The sequence below is a fragment of the Neoarius graeffei genome, chromosome 1, assembly GCF_027579695.1.
Source record: "Neoarius graeffei isolate fNeoGra1 chromosome 1, fNeoGra1.pri, whole genome shotgun sequence".
NCBI classification, from domain to species: Eukaryota; Metazoa; Chordata; class Actinopteri; order Siluriformes; family Ariidae; genus Neoarius; species Neoarius graeffei.
The window spans coordinates 107,244,019-107,264,156 of NC_083569.1; the positions used below are offsets into that span (position 1 = coordinate 107,244,019).

General features: G+C 43.8%; 1 protein-coding gene across 1 annotated transcript in view; it reads left to right on the forward strand.

Annotated features, from left to right (window-relative positions):
- The window catches only part of adcy1b (adenylate cyclase 1b), a 199,651-nt gene extending 184,804 nt beyond the window's left edge, over positions 1-14,847 (forward strand). The window contains exons 16-21 of the mRNA XM_060920370.1: positions 11,196-11,312; positions 11,642-11,788; positions 11,879-11,977; positions 12,165-12,279; positions 12,399-12,523; positions 14,548-14,847. Of these exons, the coding sequence (XP_060776353.1) occupies positions 11,196-11,312; positions 11,642-11,788; positions 11,879-11,977; positions 12,165-12,279; positions 12,399-12,523; positions 14,548-14,847 (903 nt within the window). The remainder of the gene's footprint in view (positions 1-11,195; positions 11,313-11,641; positions 11,789-11,878; positions 11,978-12,164; positions 12,280-12,398; positions 12,524-14,547) is intronic.
- The last annotated feature ends 5,291 nt before the right edge of the window (positions 14,848-20,138 follow it).

Consider the following 20,138-nt stretch of genomic DNA (forward strand, 5'->3'; position numbering starts at 1 on the left):
ACACAGAACCCATATAATCCTGATATAGAACCCTGACATAGAGCACACATAACCTTCACACAGAACCCATAGAACCCTGATATAGAACCCTGACATAGAACCCTGATATAAAAATCTGACATAGAACACATAGAACCGTCACACAGAGCCCATAGAACCCCAATATAGAACCCTCACATTTTTTGGTAGACCGTCGATCCGACAATGTCATTGTGCAGTGGGCCTCCTTTCGTGGGCATGGGTGTGGCTGAAGAGACCAATTCTGGAGGCACACACTCGTGGGCAGTAAGGGCATTGGAACGTGGCTGCTGCAGGAAGGGAGGATGTTGAGGCCTTTCTTCTTTCTCTTGCTTGGATGATGTGGTCACGGCGACTGCTTTCAAAATTGTCTTGGGCCTGCCAGATTTGACTACGCCATGCTGGTCTGTCTTGTGCACAAGCCTCAAGGTCTTTTGCAGGGATGCCGACATGTTTCAGGCTGTCTTTAATGCAGTCTTTGTACCGTTTTCTCAGTTGGCCCCTGGGTCTGTGGCCCTGCCTCAGCTCTCCATAGAGTAGGTGGTGAGGCAGTCTGTAAGGCTCCATGCGAATGACATGACCAGTCCAGCGGAGTTGAGCCTTCAAGATCACAGCCTCTATGCTAACTAGGTCTGCTGTGTCCAGAACTTCGAGGTTCGTCACTCGGTCTTGCCACTTGATGCCCATGATCGACCGAAGGGATCTCATGTGAAAACGTTCAAGCTGTTTGATTTGTTTCCTGTACAGCGTCCAGGTCTCACAGCCGTAGAGGAGACTTGTGATCATGACAGCTTTGTACACTTTGATTTTTGTCTCGAGCCTGATGCTTTTGTGACTCATCACACGAGATCGAAGGCGACCAAGAGCCTGACTGGCATTGCTGATCCTGGCAGAGATTTCCTTGTCGAGGGAGCCGTCACTGGATATGATGCTCCCAAGGTATTTGAAGTTCTAAACATTCTTCAGTGCAGTACCTCCAATAGAGATAGTGGGGGGAGGGTGCACAGCAGGGCCTGGGGATGGTTGGAAGAGGACTTCTGTTTTTCCTAGGCTGATTGTCAGGCCGAAGAGTTGGGAGGCTTCCGCAAACTTGCTGACGATTAACTGGAGGTCCGCTTCTGTGTGTGCCATCGGTGCACAGTTGTCGGCAAATAATGCATCTGTCACAAGTCTCACCATTGTTCGGGTCTTAGCATTCAGCCGGCACAGGTCAAACAGAGAGCCGTCTAACCTGTACTTAATGTAGATGCCTCTGTCGAGATCTCTGAGGGCATAGTTCAGCACGCATGTGAAGAACAGGTTAAACAGGACTGTGGCGAGGACACAGCCCTGTTTGACACCGTTTGAAATCTCAAAGGGAGCAGAAATGTCACCCCCAGCAAGTACAGTGCCAACCATGTCGTCGTGGAAAAGGCGGATGATGGTAGTGAATTTCTTCGGGCAGCCAAGCTTGGCGAGGATGACCCACAGCACTTCTCTGTTCACCGTATCAAAGGCCTTTGTAAGGTCTATGAAGACTGTGTAAAGATCCATCCGCTGCTCGATGCACTTTTCCTGGACCTGTCTCACCGAGAAGATCATGTCGATGGTGCTGCGGCCTCGTCTGAAGCCACACTGGGACTCTGGCAATGATGGTTCTGAGACGGCACTGACAAGGCGGTTCAGGATGACCCTGGCGAGTATCTTCCCAGCGATAGAGAGGAGGGAAATGCCGCGATAATTGCCAGAGTTAGATTTGCTGCCCTTGTTCTTGAATAGAGAGACAACAATGGCATCTCGAAAGTCCTGTGGCATGGATTCTTCTTCCCAAATGCTGCAAAGTATCTCGTGGAGTGTGTCCAGGGCCAATGGGCCGGCTGCCTTGTATATCTCGACTGGGATGCCATCCATGCCTGGCGCCTTACCAGAGTTGGTCTGCTTCACTGCGGCGGTGACTTCTTCAAAGGTGGGTGGCAGGTCAAGTTCCTCAAGCGCTGGCTTCTCTGGGATTACGTTCAAAGCTGTAGGGTCAACTGTAGACGGTCTGTTGAGGAGGGTGGAGAAATGTTCCCTCCAGCATTGTGTGAGGCTGTCCTTATTTTTCAGCAAGGTCTGACCATCTGCCGACAGTAGTGGGGTTGTGCTGGGTCTCTGTGGTCCATACACGGCCTTGAGCTCGCTGTAAAACTCCTTGGAGTAATTCAGGTCGGCGTAGAGTTTAACCTTTTCAGCTTTTCTGTCTCACCAGCTGTCTTGCATTGCGCGCAGTTCTCTCTGGGCTTTGCTTTGGAGGTGTTTGAAGCTTTCTTTCTTGGAGATGGAAGATGGGTCATTCTGCCAGATGATGTAGGCATTGTGCTTCTTCTCTAAGAGTTTGTTGATTTCAGCATTGTTCTCATCAAACCAGTCCTGATGGATACGCCTCTGCAGGCCTAGAGTGGCTTTGGCTGACTCTGTCACCGTGTGCTTGAACTGGTTCCATTGTTCTGTTGGGTCGCCAGTCAATGGTCCTTGAGCAGTCAGAGCGTCGTCTAGGTGGGATTGAAATTTCTCTCTTGTGGAAGGGTTCAGTAGCTTTGTGAGGTTGAATTTTGGGCGAGCAGTTTTGGGCTTCTTGTGATGAACCGTGGCTATAGGAAGGTTGAGGATCGTCCTCACCAGCCTATGGTCAGTCCAACACTCTGCTCCTTGCATGGCTCTTGTGATCATCACGTCCCGTGCATCCTGCCGCCAGACAATGGCATAGTCTATGAGATGCCATTGTTTGGACCTTGGATGCATCCATGTGGTCTTGTACTTGTTGGCCAGTCTAAAGAGGGTGTTGGTGATGGTGAGACCATTCTCTGCACACATAGTCAGGAGCAGCAGCCCATTGCTGTTCATCTTGCCAACTCCCTGGGGGCCTAAAACTCCTTCCCAGCTCTGGTGATCCATCCCAACTCTTGCATTGACGTCCCCTAGGACTACTAGCTTGTCGCTTTCAGGAGTTGACTTCAAGAGGGAGTCCAAGGCTTCATAGAAATTCTCCTTGTCCTCGTCACTGCATGTGAGCATGGGGGCATAGGCACTAATGATGGTAATGTGCCTTGAGCGACTGACAGGGAAGCGGATTTTCATCAGCCATTCATTGATGCCAGTGGGGAGATCAGGGAGTTGGCGTAGCAAGGTGTTACGAATAGCGAATCCAACTCCATGTTGTCTGTCTTCAGCTTCTGCCTTTCCTTTCCAGAAGAAGGTATAGCCCCCATCTGGTTCACAGATTGCTCCTTTTTCAGCAAAGCGGGTTTTACTGAGCACGGCGATGTCGATCCTGTATCGTGCCAATTCTCTAGCTACCAGGGCAGTTCTTCTGTGAGGCTTTGCTGTATTCTCTCTGTCTAGCAGGGTGCGCACGTTCCAAGTGCCAAGGATAATTTTCTTTGTTTTTTCTTTTCGACCGCTGAGGTAACCAACTGCCAGGCGCGGCATGCTGCCCAGTTAGTGAATTAGGGCAGGCAATGTTTAGGCCACCTTTTCTAGGCCCCTCCCTTACTAGGGTGAGCAGTGCTGTCCTAAAAAGGGCTGCTCAGTCACCAGGGATGCTGCCGAACTCCACTGCTGCCCCAGGTACAATGAAGGACGACTATCTGTCCCAGGCCACCTATGTGCAGGTTTGAGGCTACGACTGCCAGTAGTAACCGCTACCTGTCGCTTCGCCCCACTCCTGTCGCCACAGGACTTTCAGAAGAAGGAGAAGTTGAGAGGAAGGAATTGGGGAAAGGAAGAGGGATCTGCACATAACCTGTGCGTGAATTGGATTTTGGTGGGGAAGCTGTTGCACGGGAACAACCCCACCCTCTCGGCCGCAGAAGCCAAGGTCCAGTGGCACAAGGAAATGTTACAACTGGGGGCCTCCTTGGCTGCAGTGGATGACCAGGACTTCTTTAGGTGCCACGTCCATGCTCTAGGCATTCCACAACGCTTGCTGCCACCTCCTTCACAACCGTTGGATCTACAGGAGATCTCCTCTGTTCATTCCGCCGGGAGTCAGTCTCCGCATGCAGTGGGGCTGACACCGCCCAATTCTAATTCACCGAGGGTTTGGAACCCATCGGCTACCCTCACCTGATTTAGCAAGCCCGCCAAGGCCAGTGCCCAGGGTGTGGCCGCTGTTGAATGCGACAGCTATGTGGAGCCACAGGTGAGAGCTGAGTGTCAGGTGAGGACCAGTAACAGAAAAGCTGTCCTGACAAGGACATGGTGAGCCCTCCTGCTAAAGGTACTTCCTCTTCCTGGAGACCCCATACACCCCACACATAGAACCCTCACATAGAACCCATACAACCCTTATGTAGAACACACAGAATCTTCACACAGAGCCCATAGAACCCTGATATGGAACCCTGACATAGAACACATAGAACCTTCACACAGAGCCCATAGAACCATGGTATAGAACCCTGACATAGATCATATACAACCATGGCATAGACCACATAGAACCTTCACACAGAACCCACTGAACCCCAATATAGAACGCTCACATAGAGCATGTAGAACCATGACATAGAACCCACAGAAACTTCACACAGAGCTCATAGAACCCTGATATAGAACCCTCACATACAGCATATGGAACCCCAACATAGAACGTACAGAACCTTCACACAGAGCTCATAGAACCTTGACATAGAATCCATAAAACCCTCACACAGAGCTCATAGAACCTTGACATAGAAGGTATAGAACCAATAAAACCTGATGTAGAATTGTGATACAGAAAAGATAGAACCTTCACATAGAAACACCCTCACATAGAACCCTGACACACAACCCTGCCATAGAACCCTCACATAGAACCACCCTCGCATAGAATCCATAAAACCCTCACACAGAAACCTGCCATAGAACCCTCACATCAAACCACCCTCACATAGAACCTATAGACTCCTGACAGAGAACACATGGAAACATTACACAGAACACATAGACCCCTGACATAACATAGAACCTTCACACAGAACCCATAGCACCCTGACATAGAAGCCTCACACAGACCCAGTAGATCCCTGACATAGAAAACATAGTATCTGAACACAGAACACATAGAAGGCAAAGAACCCTGGCAAAGAATCTTTATATAGAGCACAGAACCCTGCCATAGAACCACCTTCACAGAGAACCCATAGAACCCTCGCATAAGTTTCTATTCCAGGGCCGATTTCTCCAAGTAGAGAAATGATCATATTACCAATCACTGTGTAGTACTTCACAGTCAAACACCACAGACATACAGAGAGCATGAACATGAGACAGGGGCAGCAGAAAGAAAGAGAGAGAAATGGAGGGATAGAAATGAAATGAAAAGGAGGAAAGAAAGCACAGGCGAGAAACTGACCAATCGGAATGGAGTACTGAACAGCACTCTGATGTCATTAGCTATGAAAGTATAAATACAGTTAGAAGGGCACATGTAGGAGAACTTCAGTGAGTGTTAGTGTGATTAATGTGAGTGAAATATCACACACACACACACACACACACACACACACACACACTGTGTTCTTATTGTATTATTAGTGTGCTGTAATGAAATGACTCGGAGCCACTGAGGTCATTTTCACCATTCTGTTTTCTACAATACTGGCACTGTGTGTGTGTGTGTGTGTGTGTGTGTGTGTGTGTTTCTGCCAGCTTATTCACTGCTGTGTGTTTGGTCTGTAAGCCCTGGCACTCCTCCAAGGTTAGAAAGAAAGGTGGTGTGTGTGTGTGTGTGTGTGTGTGTGCCATATTTACAGCACATGGTTTGGTGACCTCCATTACCCCCAGGTTCACTCAGACACAACATCAGCCCTTTATTCTTTCACATCTCTGAGCCGTTGTAACGGACTGAATATTAACGACAGACGATCTGCTGAAATTCATCCAAACGCAGCAATGAAATATTTCCCAAAGAGTCGAGATTATTTTGGTGGGATTCAATATTTTGGTGAATCAAATGATCAAACTCCAGTGATGCATGGCTTCTCTGGGTGTCTACATATGGCAGACTCAAAAACAGTCTGTTTAATGGGAGGAAAGAATGAATGCTCATTGGGCAACAGGCATTACATGTCATTACACGTCATCACATGTCATTACACATCATTACATGTCATTGCATGTCTTACACATGATTATATGTCATTATATGTCATTACTCATCACTACACATGATTCTGTCATTACACATCATTACACACCATTACATGCCATTAAACATCATTACAGTGATGACACATAATTGCACGTCATTACAGGTCATTACACATGATTGCATGTCATTACATGTCACTACCCGTCATTACACATGATTACATGTCATTACACATGATTACACATCATTACGTCATTATACTGCACATCATTGCATGTCTTACACATGATTATATGTCATTACATGCCATTATACATCATTACACACCACTACACATCACTATAGATGATTATGTCATTACATATCATTACATGCCATTAAACATCATTACATATCATTACACATGATTACACATCACTACACATCATTACACGTCACTACACATCATTACACATGATTACATGTCACTACACGTAATTACACATCACTACACGTCATTACACATCATTACACATGATTGCATGTCGCTACACGTCATTACACGCCACTACACATCATTACACATGATTACACATCACGACACATCATTACACATGATTATACGTCATTACATGTCATTACACATGATTGCATGTCACTACACGTCATTATGCGGCACTACACATCATTACACATCACTACACATCATTACACATAATTACACGTCACTACACATCACTACACATGTTTACACATCATTACACGTCACTACACATCATTACACATGATTACGTCACTACACGTAATTACACGCCACTACACGTCATTACACATCATTACACATGATTGCATGTCACTACATGTCATTACACGCCACTACACATCATTACACATGATTATACGTCATTACATGTCATTACACATCCTTACACATGATTGCATGTCACTACACATCATTACATGTCATTACACGCCACTACACATCATTACACATCACTACACATTACACATGATTATACGTCATTACATGTCATTACACATCATTACACATGATTATATGTCAGGACACATCATTATGTCATGACGCCATCATACGTCATTATGCATGTTACACACCATTACACGCCATTAAACGTCATTACACATCATTACACGCCATTACACATGATTATACATCATTACATGTCATTACGTAATTGCACGACATTACACATCATTATATGTAATTACGTCATTGTACGACATTATACGTCATTACACATCGTTACATCATTACACGTTATTACACGTCATTGCACATTGTTACACATTATTATACGTCATTACACGTCATTATGACATTGCACACCATTACAGACCATTACACGTCATTGTACGTCATTACACATTGTTACACGTCATTACATGGCATTTGGGCGTCTCTGGGTGTGAACAGGAGTATGAGCAGGTGAGTTTTACATTTAACCTTAATGTATGCTAATGTTGTGAATAAATTCAAAGTATAAAGCTCTGATAATTTTGGGCAGGGGTGTAGTGGTTCTCACTGTCACCTCACAGCAAGAATGTTCTGGGTTCGAACCCCATGGCTGACAGGGGCCTTTCTGTGCGGAGTTTGCATGTTCTCCCCGTGTCCACGTGGGTATCCTCCCGTTGCTCCGGTTTCTCCCACAGTCCAAAGACATGCGGGTTAGGTTAACTGGTGGCTCTAAAACTGTCCATGACCAAAAGCAGTGCAGCAGAGGAGTGGCTAGCCAGCTGGACTTACTTAGCCAAGAAACCCGAGAAAAGGGACTCAACCCAGAACACATTGGATGGGTGAAGAAGAAAGGTCTGTTGATTATTTACTTTTTTCTACATATCTAGCTGTCACTGTGCTCTTCAGTGGAATTTAGGTAGCTAGGAGCTAGCAGGACGTGGCAGATGCTTGTGATCTTGTTGACCTTGTTTAGGAAAAGCTTTTGTACGTTTGAGGAAAGTTAAACAGTGTCCACTGATACAGACAGTGTTTATTTATTTAGTTATTTTCGCATGGCCTGCGGTGGTAATGCAGTGTGTAGTGCAGGCTTGCGTCACTGTTTCAGACCTGATGTGCGGGTTCGATAATGCTGCCAAGCACATAATGGAATAAATTAGAGGCGACCCCCCCCAACCCCCACCCCCTCGAGGCCTTCGTTCATTACATAATGCTGAAACCACAAACACACAGAAAACAAAGAGCCCCTGACACAACGATTACACAACCTCACTGAACTTCGCCCGCACTCACCCTCATAATGTCGTACACACGGTGTGACAGTGTGCTCACACACACACACACACACAGGCTCGGTGCTGACCTCTAGTGCTCACCTGAATAAAACACTCACTCACACAGACTCTTGTATAAATGATACTGTAAAATGTCTCACTGCTGGACTGAGCCCTGCAACATTTTTGTCTTGTTTTTGCTTCTTTTTTCATCATCGTCGTTGTCGTCGTTGTAATAGTAGAAGTTCAAGAACATTACGCAGTACAAGTATTCAAAAATGCGTTTATTTATTTGTTGAAACATTATTAAAACATTTATTTATATATTTGTTTTGTACTAATAAAATGCGTTACTTTGCTTATACCTTTGTTTGTGTTTTCTTGTTAGTCAATATTAATTTATTTGTTTATTTGTGTATTGAATAAAATCTTTATTTATTCGTTTGTTTATTTGTCATGACAGTATTACAACCCCAATTCCAAAAAAGTTGGGACAAAGTGCAGATTGTAAATAAAAACAGAATGCAATGATGTGGAAGTTTCAAAATTCCATATTTTATTCAGAATAGAACATAGATGACATATCAAATGTTTAAACTGAGAAAATGTATCATTTAAAGAGAAAAAGTAGGTGATTTTAAATTTCATGACAACAACACATCTCAAAAAAGTTGGGACAAGGCCATGTTTCCCACTGTGAGACATCCCCTTTTCTCTTTACAACAGTCTGTAAACGTCTGGGGACTGAGGAGACAAGTTGCTCAAGTTTAGGGATAGGAATGTTAACCCATTCTTGTCTAATGTAGGATTTTAGTTGCTCAACTGTCTTAGGTCTTTTTTGTCGTATCTTCCGTTTTATGATGTTTTCTATGGGTGAAAGATCTGGACTGCAGGCTGGCCAGTTCAGTACCCGGACCCTTCTTCTACGCAGCCATGATGCTGTAATTGATGCAGTATGTGGTTTGGCATTGTCATGTTGGAAAATGCAAGGTCTTCCCTGAAAGAGACGTTGTCTGGATGGGAGCATATGTTGCTCTAGAACCTGGATATACCTTTCAGCATTGATGGTGTCTTTCCAGATGTGTAAGCTGCCCATGCCACACACACTAATGCAACCCCATACCATCAGAGATGCAGGCTTCTGAACTGAGCGCTGATAACAACTCGGGTCGTCCTTCTCCTCTTTAGTCCGAATGACACGGCGTCCCTGATTTCCATAAAGAACTTCACATTTTGATTTGTCTGACCACAGAACAGTTTTCCACTTTGCTACAGTCCATTTTAAATGAGCCTTGGCCCAGAGAAGACGTCTGCGCTTCTGGATCGTGTTTAGATACGGCTTCTTCTTTCAACTATAGAGTTTTAGCTGGCAACGGCGGATGGCACGGTGAATTGTGTTCACAGATAATGTTCTCTGGAAATATTCCTGAGCCCATTTTGTGATTTCCAATACAGAAGCATGCCTGTATGTGATGCAGTGCCGTCTAAGGGCCCGAAGATCACGGGCACCCAGTATGGTTTTCTGGCCTTGACCCTTACGCACAGAGATTCTTCCAGATTCTCTGAATCTTTTGATGATATTATGCACTGTAGATGATGATATGTTCAAACTCTTTGCAATTTTACACTGTCGAACTCCTTTCTGATATTGCTCCACTATTTGTCGGCGCAGAATTAGGGGGATTGGTGATCCTCTTCCCATCTTTACTTCTGAGAGCCGCTGCCACTCCAAGATGCTCTTTTTATACCCAGTCATGTTAATGACCTATTGCCAATTGACCTAATGAGTTGCAATTTGGTCCTCCAGCTGTTCCTTTTTTGTACCTTTAACTTTTCCAGCCTCTTATTGCCCCTGTCCTAACTTTTTTGAGATGTGTTGCTGTCATGAAATTTCAAATGAGCCAATATTTGGCATGAAATTTCAAAATGTCTCACTTTCGACATTTGATATGTTGTCTATGTTCTATTGTGAATACAATATCAGTTTTTGAGATTTGTAAATTATTGCATTCCGTTTTTATTTACAATTTGTACTTTGTCCCAACTTTTTTGGAATCAGGGTTGTAAATAAAATAATGCATTTTAATGATATTCAGTAATTTAATAATAATAATAATAATAATAATAATAATAATAATAATAATACAGACTAGTGTTTGTTTGTTTGTTTGTTTGTTTGTTTGTTAAAACAGACTAGTATGTGTTTGCATATATTTGTTTTTGTTTCCTTTATCATCATTGTCATCACAGTAGTATGAGTAGAAGTTCAAAAATATACTTGTATTACTAGTATTCAAAAAAATATTTATTTAATTGTTTGCTTGTTTATGAACAAGCAAAGTTAGTTTGTTTGCTTGTTAGTAAATGTTTATTTATTTGTTTGTTTGTTTGTTTATGGCTTATTTACTTACGTAAAATGCAGGACAGTATTCAATTATTTACTTATTCATTTGTTTATTTGTTTATGACGAATGTATTCAATAATAATAATAATACCTAATAATAATAATAATAATAATAATAATAATAATAATAATAATAAAATACAGACTATTATTTATTTGTTTGTTAAAACAGACTAGTATGTATTTATTAATTTATCTGCATGTTTATTTTAAACATGTTGGTATTTATCACTAGGATATTCATTTATATAGTAATTACATAAACATGGAATGATATCAGTATTATACTGTAGCAGTGAATGCGCCTTTGGACATTTGATTAAAATACACGAGATATAAATAAATTCGAGTTTTATACCAATATTACAGACATTAACTTATATTTTTATTGTGACTTGTATTTTGATACAGTATGATGTAGAAACGATGTACTTATGACATTGTGTGTCCAGGCTGAGGAGGAGAGGGACGGTATGGAGAAGGTGAAACTGGACAACAGGAGGATTCTCTTCAATCTGCTCCCAGTTCACGTGGCTCAGCACTTTTTAATGTCCAACCCCAGGAACATGGTGAGAGACAACAAGGTTTTACAAATCCACATGCTCCACATTGGATTAGCATTTCTAGATCCTTCCATCTGGATTGGGATATTCTTTGTACTGAATTAGGAGGGTGTCAAAACTTTTGTACACGCCACAGTTACTTTTGTTTGTTTCTATTTTTAAGGTACTCAACTATAAAGTAGATGTGCATTAACATTTGCAGAATTTTTTTTTTTTTAATTTTTTCAAAAATCAAGAAATATGTATATTTGGTGAGGGGCACCAAAACTTTTGCATACAACCACATTATATATTTCCTTACTGACATCCTTACATGCTTCTTTAATTATTCCTAGGATCTGTATTACCAGTCGTACTCCCAGGTCGGCGTTCTCTTCGCCTCCATTCCGAACTTCAACGACTTCTACATCGAGCTGGATGGAAACAACATGGGCGTGGAATGCCTGCGTCTCCTCAATGAGATCATCGCTGATTTCGACGAGGTCAGACGCCGTCTCTCCTGCCAGCCAATCACAAGCTTGTCCTGCATGTCATGTTGTCTTAATGTGTCCTGCTTCCTGTTCCTTCCCCAGCTCATGGACAAGGAATGCTACAAAGACATTGAGAAGATCAAAACCATTGGCAGCACGTACATGGCAGCGGTGGGTTTGGTTCCCACTACAGGCAGCAAGGTGAGCGTGGATACTTCCTTCTACAGTTAGATGCCATAGAGTCAAAGCATCAATCAGGTTCCTGGGTTTCTGATAGTCCCAGGATTTCAATTTACAGCCTTTTGGTTGCTAGCACTCACCTTAACTGGTGCGTGTTGTCAAAATCATCAATTTCTACAGTTTTATCTCATCTCTTCTTATGTTCCAGGTTAAAAAGTCCACTTCAGCTCACCTGAGTACAATAGCAGACTTCGCCATTGAAATGTTTGATGTCCTTGATGAAATCAACTACCAGTCTTATAATGATTTTATCCTGAGAGTAGGTAAGCTCAAACCATGTACGTACCGTATAAGACAGGGTGTACTCATGCAGACTAAGATTCCTCTGAAAGCAGCCTTTGGCGAAGTATTTATTTATTTGCTTACTTATTTTTGGTCACAGGTATAAATGTAGGTCCAGTGGTGGCTGGTGTTATCGGGGCTCGTAGGCCTCAGTATGATATCTGGGGCAACACGGTGAACGTGGCCAGCCGTATGGACAGTACCGGAGTCCCGGGAAAGATCCAGGTCCACATGCCTTTCTTCCTTAGTTTATTAATTCATTTAAAACCTTTTTTTTTGTACAAAACCCTCACTTAGCATGAAATCCAGCTGTCAAATCCTCAGACTTATTGAATTCTCGATTCTGATTCCTCAAAAGGTGTTGATTCATTTTCCAGAACAGAAGCTCTGACAGTCGTACAATGACAAATTATAGGTTGAGTCATCTCCATATTTCTAAGGATTCAATGTTATATCCACTAGCAACCCCTCACTCCCCCTGGTCAGGGTTACGACCGAAGACTGGACTCGGCAGACTGCATGGAGGAGACCACCACCTGGTGGCTCAATGGACAGGAACATGGTCCCAGCAAGGCATTTGTGGAGCGTGACAAATCACAGGTTGAGTCATCTTTGTATTTCTAAGGATTCAATTTTATATCCACTAGCAACACCTCACTCCCCCTGGTCAGGGTTACGACCAAAGACTGGATTCGGCAGACTGCACAGAGGAGACCACCACCTAATGGTTCAACAGGCAGGAAGGCAAACCCAGCAAAGTGTTTCTGGAGCACGATAAGGGCACAATGCAACATGTAGAACATTGATGGCCAGCCACTGCATCCCAACCTAGCTCCAGCTGTGTTGATTCTGTCTTTTCCCTGAACCCAGTTAGGTTGGGACGAGAGAGTGAGGCTGACGGCTGTGCAACTCTCCCTCACTCCAATCCAAGTCACGTGCAAGTCTCATCTCATCTCATTATCTCTAGCCGCTTTATCCTTCTACAGGGTCGCAGGCAAGCTGGAGCCTATCCCAGCTGACTACGGGCGAAAGGCGGGGTACACCCTGGACAAGTCACCAGGTCATCACAGGGCTGACACATAGACACAGACAACCATTCATACTCACATTCACACCTACGGTCAATTTAGAGTCACCAGTTAACCTAACCTGCATGTCCTTGGACTGTGGGGGGAAACCGGAGCACCCGGAGGAAACCCATGTGGACACGGGGAGAACATGCAAACTCCACACAGAAAGGCCCTCGCCAGCCACGGGGCTCGAACCCAGGACCTTCTTGCTGTGAGGCGACAGCGCTAACCACTACACCACCGTGCCGCCCCCACGCGCAAGTCATGACTTCAAATTCAAGTCCTGTGGTGATGGGCAAGTGGTGAAGCAGCAGGTGCGGAAACACTGGAAGCTGTAGTCATGAACCTGCACACAGGTGGCCCAGGGCATAGGGTCGCTCTCTGCTGGAACAAAGCAGCAGTGGAGTTCGGCAGCCCCCTGGGTGTCTGAGCAGCCCTGTTTAGGGTTCACTCTGTTCACCTCCATGGAGGAAGGGGCTAGAAAAGGTGCCCCAAACATAGCCTACTTCACCTCACCCTGGCCAGTACACCGTGGCTGGTGGGGATCCCACTCAGCGGTCGAAATACAACAAAAAGATAGTGAAGGTACTCAACCTTGGCATGTGGAATGCCGACATGTGGGGGTACCTTAGTTCAAAGCCTGGATTGGCCTCATCAGTCACCTCCGGACCCACAACCACCACCCACCAAATTGAACTCATGGTCATCTTCGATCCTAATGGATAAACATCATCATTATCATCATCATCATCATCATCATCATCACTTGCAATATCTTCCTTAGCGATGTCTGTTAAGGTTCTCAGTCATCCAGATCATAGTAAACCAGAGGTGCTAAAGAAGGCAATTGGACTTGCTTGAAATCCTTGAAGATGTTTCACCTCTCATCCAAAAAGGCTTCTTCAGTTCTGTCTGACTAGTGGGGAGTTCCAGGTATTTATCCTCTAGTGGAGCAAAAGCAACTCTCAGGAGAGCCGTTGAGGTCACATGGATCGTTGTTCCTCTCAGCCATCCCGTAGGTGTTAGGGTCAATGGAGGCCGGGTGTGAACAGTGTTAGCAGCCTAGAGAGTGATTTATTATTTTCCTTTAACTAGCAAAGCCAAGTTTAGCTATAAGCTTTTCAGTGATCTCTTAAAACCAAGACAGTGGTGTATATCCTGTATTTGTATCTCCTGTAGGTAACAGAGGAAGTGCACCGCCTGCTGCAAAATGACTACGACTTGGTGTGTCGTGGCAACATCAGCGTCAAGGGTAAAGGTCAAATGGTGACCTACTTCCTGGAGGGCAGGTCTCAAGGCACTGGTCCGAGGGCACCTGAGCGCCACAGGAGCACATATGCCATGGGACGTGCCGCCAGGGTCGGGGTCGGATCTGCGCAAAGCTTCGCCCACAACTCCGACCACGGTCGTCCTGTGTCTTACATTGTGCACAAGGAGGATGGTGAGGAGGACACTGAAGAGGAGGAAGCAGAGGTTTAAGATGAAAAGGGGAAGAGTGTCACAATGGAGCGTCAGAAAGGGGCGGCTCCGTTATCTCTGCAGGATTTTCATCTGACTCAGTGGAGGGTCAAAGACGAGGCATTCAAGGCATCCAGGCATTCGGCCCTGAAAGGGTTACAAACTACAAGGCGATGAGAAATGTGGAAAGAAACATCTGAAAGATGGAATTTCGTCTTCCCTTTCTAAGTGATTGACGACCTGCTAACGGAAATACTTCGTTTTTCTTTTTAGTGTTTCAATTTCAATCTGCACACTCGTCTTTTCCAATCAGAGGCACGGCTGGGGATTGCACACACCCTGTTTATTATTCGTGGGTGATTTTTGTGCACACGTACAAGGAACTTGTAAAGGTTCAAGTCAATTATTTACAATATTTACATCAGGACTGTTTTTTTAATGTATTATATGCCAAGACTACCTGAGCTGATGTAAATACTTCGATGTTCTATAACATTTGTGTACTTTTTGTATGCTGGTCAGTGAGGTTGAGTGGAGGTGAGTGTGTATGCATGTGTTTGAGATGTAATGGAGATAGCACAGACAACCTTTTCAAAGCAATTAAGCGTTCTGCTTTTTTTCTTTCTTTTTTTTTGTTGGTGGTGTTAGTGGTAATTATTTCCAGATCTTTGCGTAGCTGTTGATTAATCAGGGAGGGTGATCAGCACCCAAACTGCTCTACTTCATTTGATATTTTTCAGGTTATGTGACTTGCCTTGCTGCACCAACGACTTTTCTAATGTGAGATTTGTGGAACTTTCTTATCAGGGCACTTCTATTAGACATTATAGACGGACTTAAAATGAGTAGATGCAACTCCAAGGACGTATTCGTTAAGTCAAAGCTAACGATGGATGAGATTTTCTCTGATCCATGAATGAAGCAATGATGACAAACTCTTTGGTTCGTCACTGCATTAACATTTTAATTCTTTAGTAAAATAATCAGGAGCCATGTGTTAATGGTTTAAGACGTTGTTAACACAGAAAGGGATATTTGCGCAAAAAAAAGGTACCAGTGAGGATTCGCGTATTTGGAATACTTGACCAAATTTAGCTCTTTTTTTTTCTCTTGCTTTCTTTGAGGTGTCTGTTCATGATGGTCATGAGTAAATGAACATGGATTAGGAAAAGCTGAAGTGTACAGAGCTAACATTTGCACTCAGAAGGTAATGAGCTCATGTTGAGCGGAGGATCTCACCCCACACAGGTATAACCCCAATTCCAAAAAAGTTGGGATGCTGCGTAAAACATAAATAAAAACAGAATATGATGATTTTCAAATCATGGAAACCCTATATTTCATTGAAAATAGTACAATGACAACATATCAAATGTTGAAACTGAGAAATTTTATTGTTTTTTGAAAAATATATGCTCAGTTTGAATTTGATGTCAGCAACATGTTTCAGAAAAGTTGGGACGGGGCAACAAAAGACTTAAAAAGTTATGTAATGCTAAAAAAACAAAACAAAAAAAAATATTTAGTTAATCAGCAACAGGTCAGTAAGATGATTGGACATAAAACAAGCATCCCAGAGAGGCTTCTCTGGGATGCTTGTGGATGCTTCTCAGAAGACTCCACGGATGGGGAAGGGTTCACCGCTCTGTGAAAGACTGCATGGGCAAACAGTGCAACAATTTAAGAATAATGTTCTTCAATGCAAAACTGCAAAGAATTTGGGGTTCACATCATCTATGGTCCATAATATCATTAAAAGATTCAGAGAATCTGGAGAAATCTCTGTATGCAAGAGACAAGGCTGAAAACTGACACTGGATGTCTGTGATCTTCAGGCCCTCAGAAGACACTGCATTAAAAGCAGACACGTGTCTGTAGTGGAAATCACTGTATGGGCTCAGGAAAACCATCGTCTGTGAAAACAGTTCATTACTGCATCCACAAATGCAAGTTAAAACCAGATATAAACAATATCCATAAACACTGCCACCTTCTCTGGGCCCGAGCTCTTTTACGATGGTCTGAGGTGAAGTGGAAAACTGTCCTGAGGTCTGACAAATCAAAAGTAGAAATTCTTTTTAGAAATTATGGACACCACGTCCTCCAGGCTAAAGAGGAGAGGGACCATCTGGCTTGTTATCAGCGCACAGTTCAAAAGCCAGCATCTGTGATGGTATGAGGGCGCATTAGTGCACATGACATGGGTAGCTTGTACATCTGGGAAGGCATCATTAATGCTGAATGATATCTACATGTTTCAGAGTAATATGCTGCCATCCAGACAAAATCTTTTTCAGGGAAGGCCTTCCTTCTTTCAGCAAGACAATGCCAAACCGCTTTCTGCACATATTAAAACTGCATGGCTCCATAGTAAAAGAGTCCAGGTGCTAAACTGGCCTGCCTGCAGTGCAGACCTGCCTCCCATTTAAAACATTTGGTGCATTATGAAGCACAAAATATGACAAAGATGTGAGACCCCGACCTGTTGAGCAACTGAAATTGTATATCAGGCAAGAATGGGACAACATTTCTCTTTCAAAACTACAGCAATTGGTCTCCTTAGTTCCCAAACGTTTACAGAGTGTTTTTAAAAGTAGAGGTGATGCAACACAGTGGTAAACATGCCCCATCCCAACTTTATTCAAACATGTTGCTGATATCAAATTCAAAATGAGCATATATTTTTCAAAAATCAACAACATTTCTCAGTTTCAACATTTGATATGTTGTCTTTGTACTATTTTCAGTCAAATACAGTATCGGGTTTCCTTGATTTTCAAATTATCACATTCTGTTTTTATTTACAGTTTACACAACATCCCAACTTTTTTGGAATTGGGGTTGTATAGAAAGTCACAGGGTGCTTTCACATCTGCACTGTTTAGTCAGTTTGAACAGAACTGAACATTGTATGTTCTGTGCCTCAAAACAAAACAACTTCTCTGAGAATATCTAAGTTAGGTGATCTCGATTGACTTCTAAGTGAACCTTGTATTGACGCGACTGTATGAAGTGAATCAAAAAAAGTTGTGTGTTTTGGGTTGCCAGGTCTCAGCAATATTTCCAGCCCAACTACGTCTCAAAAACTGCACACAACCCAGAAAAGTCAAAAACATTTTTACTAGTTTTGTCAATGTTTAGTGTCTGCACTATGAACACTATCCACTCCATCATTTCATTTCATTTTGCAGTTGTTGAATAAATCTTCAAGAGAAATGGTTCTGTTCATCACACATGAAACTGTGCACACTTGCACTTTCACAAGTCAAGTTTATTTGTATAGCGCTTTTAACAATAAACATTGTTGCAAAGCAGCTTTACAGAATTTGAACGACTTAAAATATGAGCTAATTTTATGCCTAATCTATCCCCAATGAGCAAGCCTGTGGCAATGGTGGCAAGGAAAAACTCCCTCAGATGACATGAGGAAGAAACCTCGAGGGGAACCAGACTCAAAAGGGGACCCATCCCCATCCGGGCAACAACAGACAACATGACTATAACATTAACAGTCCTAACATAAAGTCAGCTTTGTTGATGCTATAAATCCCCCACACACGGAAACCCGAGCGTAAAACCGTTCACGACAACCACAGTCCTAAAGTCAGCAAGTCAACTGCAGTCCTAAAGTCAGCAAGTCAACTGCATCTCTAAAGTCAGCAAGTCAACTGCAGTCCTAAAGTCAGCAAGTCAACTGCAGCTCTAAAGTCAGCAAGTCAACTGCAGCATTAAAGTCAGCAAGTCAACTGCAGTCCTAAAGTCAGCAAGTCAACTGCAGCTCTAAAGTCAGCAAGTCAACTGCAGCTCTAAAGTCAGTAAGTCAACTGCAGCCTTAAAGTCAGCAAGTCAACTGCAGTCCTAAAGTCAGCAAGTCAACTGCAGCTCTAAAGTCAGCAAGTCAACTGCAGCCCTAAAGTCAGCAAGTCAACTGCAGCTCTAAAGTCAGCAAGTCAACTGCAGCCCTAAAGTCAGCAAGTCAACTGCAGTCCTAAAGTCAGCAAGTCAACTGCAGCCCTAAAGTCAGCAAGTCAACTGCAGTCCTAAAGTCAGCAAGTCAACTGCAGTCCCAAAGTCAGCAAGTCAACTGCAGTCCTAAAGTCAGCAAGTCAACTGCAGTCCTAAAGTCAGCAAGTCAACTGCAGTCCTAAAGTCAGCAAGTCAACTGCAGTCCCAAAGTCAGCAAGTCAGCTGCAGTCCCAAAGTCAGCAAGTCAACTGCAGCCCCAAAGTCAGCAAGTCAACTGCAGCCCTAAAGTCAGCAAGTCAACTGCAGCTCTAAAGTCAGCAAGTCAACTGCAGTCCTAAAGTCAGCAAGTCAACTGCAGCCCTAAAGTCAGCAAGTCAACTGCAGCCCTAAAGTCAGCAAGTCAACTGCAGCCCTAAAGTCAGCAAGTCAACTGCAGCTCTAAAGTCAGCAAGTCAACTGCAGTCCTAAAGTCAGCAAGTCAACTGCAGTCCCAAAGTCAGCAAGTCAACTGCAGTCCCAAAGTCAGCAAGTCAACTGCAGTCCCAAAGTCAGCAAGTCAACTGCAGCCCTAAAGTCAGCAAGTCAACTGCAGCCCTAAAGTCAGCAAGTCAACTGCAGTCCCAAAGTCAGCAAGTCAACTGCAGTCCCAAAGTCAGCAAGTCAACTGCAGTCCCAAAGTCAGCAAGTCAACTGCAGCCCTAAAGTCAGCAAGTCAACTGCAGCTCTAAAGTCAGCAAGTCAACTGCAGTCCTAAAGTCAGCAAGTCAACTGCAGTCCTAAAGTCAGCAAGTCAACTGCAGTCCCAAAGTCAGCAAGTCAGCTGCAGTCCCAAAGTCAGCAAGTCAACTGCAGCCCCAAAGTCAGCAAGTCAACTGCAGCCCTAAAGTCAGCAAGTCAACTGCAGCTCTAAAGTCAGCAAGTCAACTGCAGTCCTAAAGTCAGCAAGTCAACTGCAGCCCTAAAGTCAGCAAGTCAACTGCAGCCCTAAAGTCAGCAAGTCAACTGCAGCTCTAAAGTCAGCAAGTCAACTGCAGCCCTAAAGTCAGCAAGTCAACTGCAGCTCTAAAGTCAGCAAGTCAACTGCAGCCCTAAAGTCAGCAAGTCAACTGCAGTCCTAAAGTCAGCAAGTCAACTGCAGTCCCAAAGTCAGCAAGTCAACTGCAGTCCCAAAGTCAGCAAGTCAACTGCAGCCCTAAAGTCAGCAAGTCAACTGCAGCTCTAAAGTCAGCAAGTCAACTGCAGTCCTAAAGTCAGCAAGTCAACTGCAGTCCTAAAGTCAGCAAGTCAACTGCAGTCCCAAAGTCAGCAAGTCAGCTGCAGTCCCAAAGTCAGCAAGTCAACTGCAG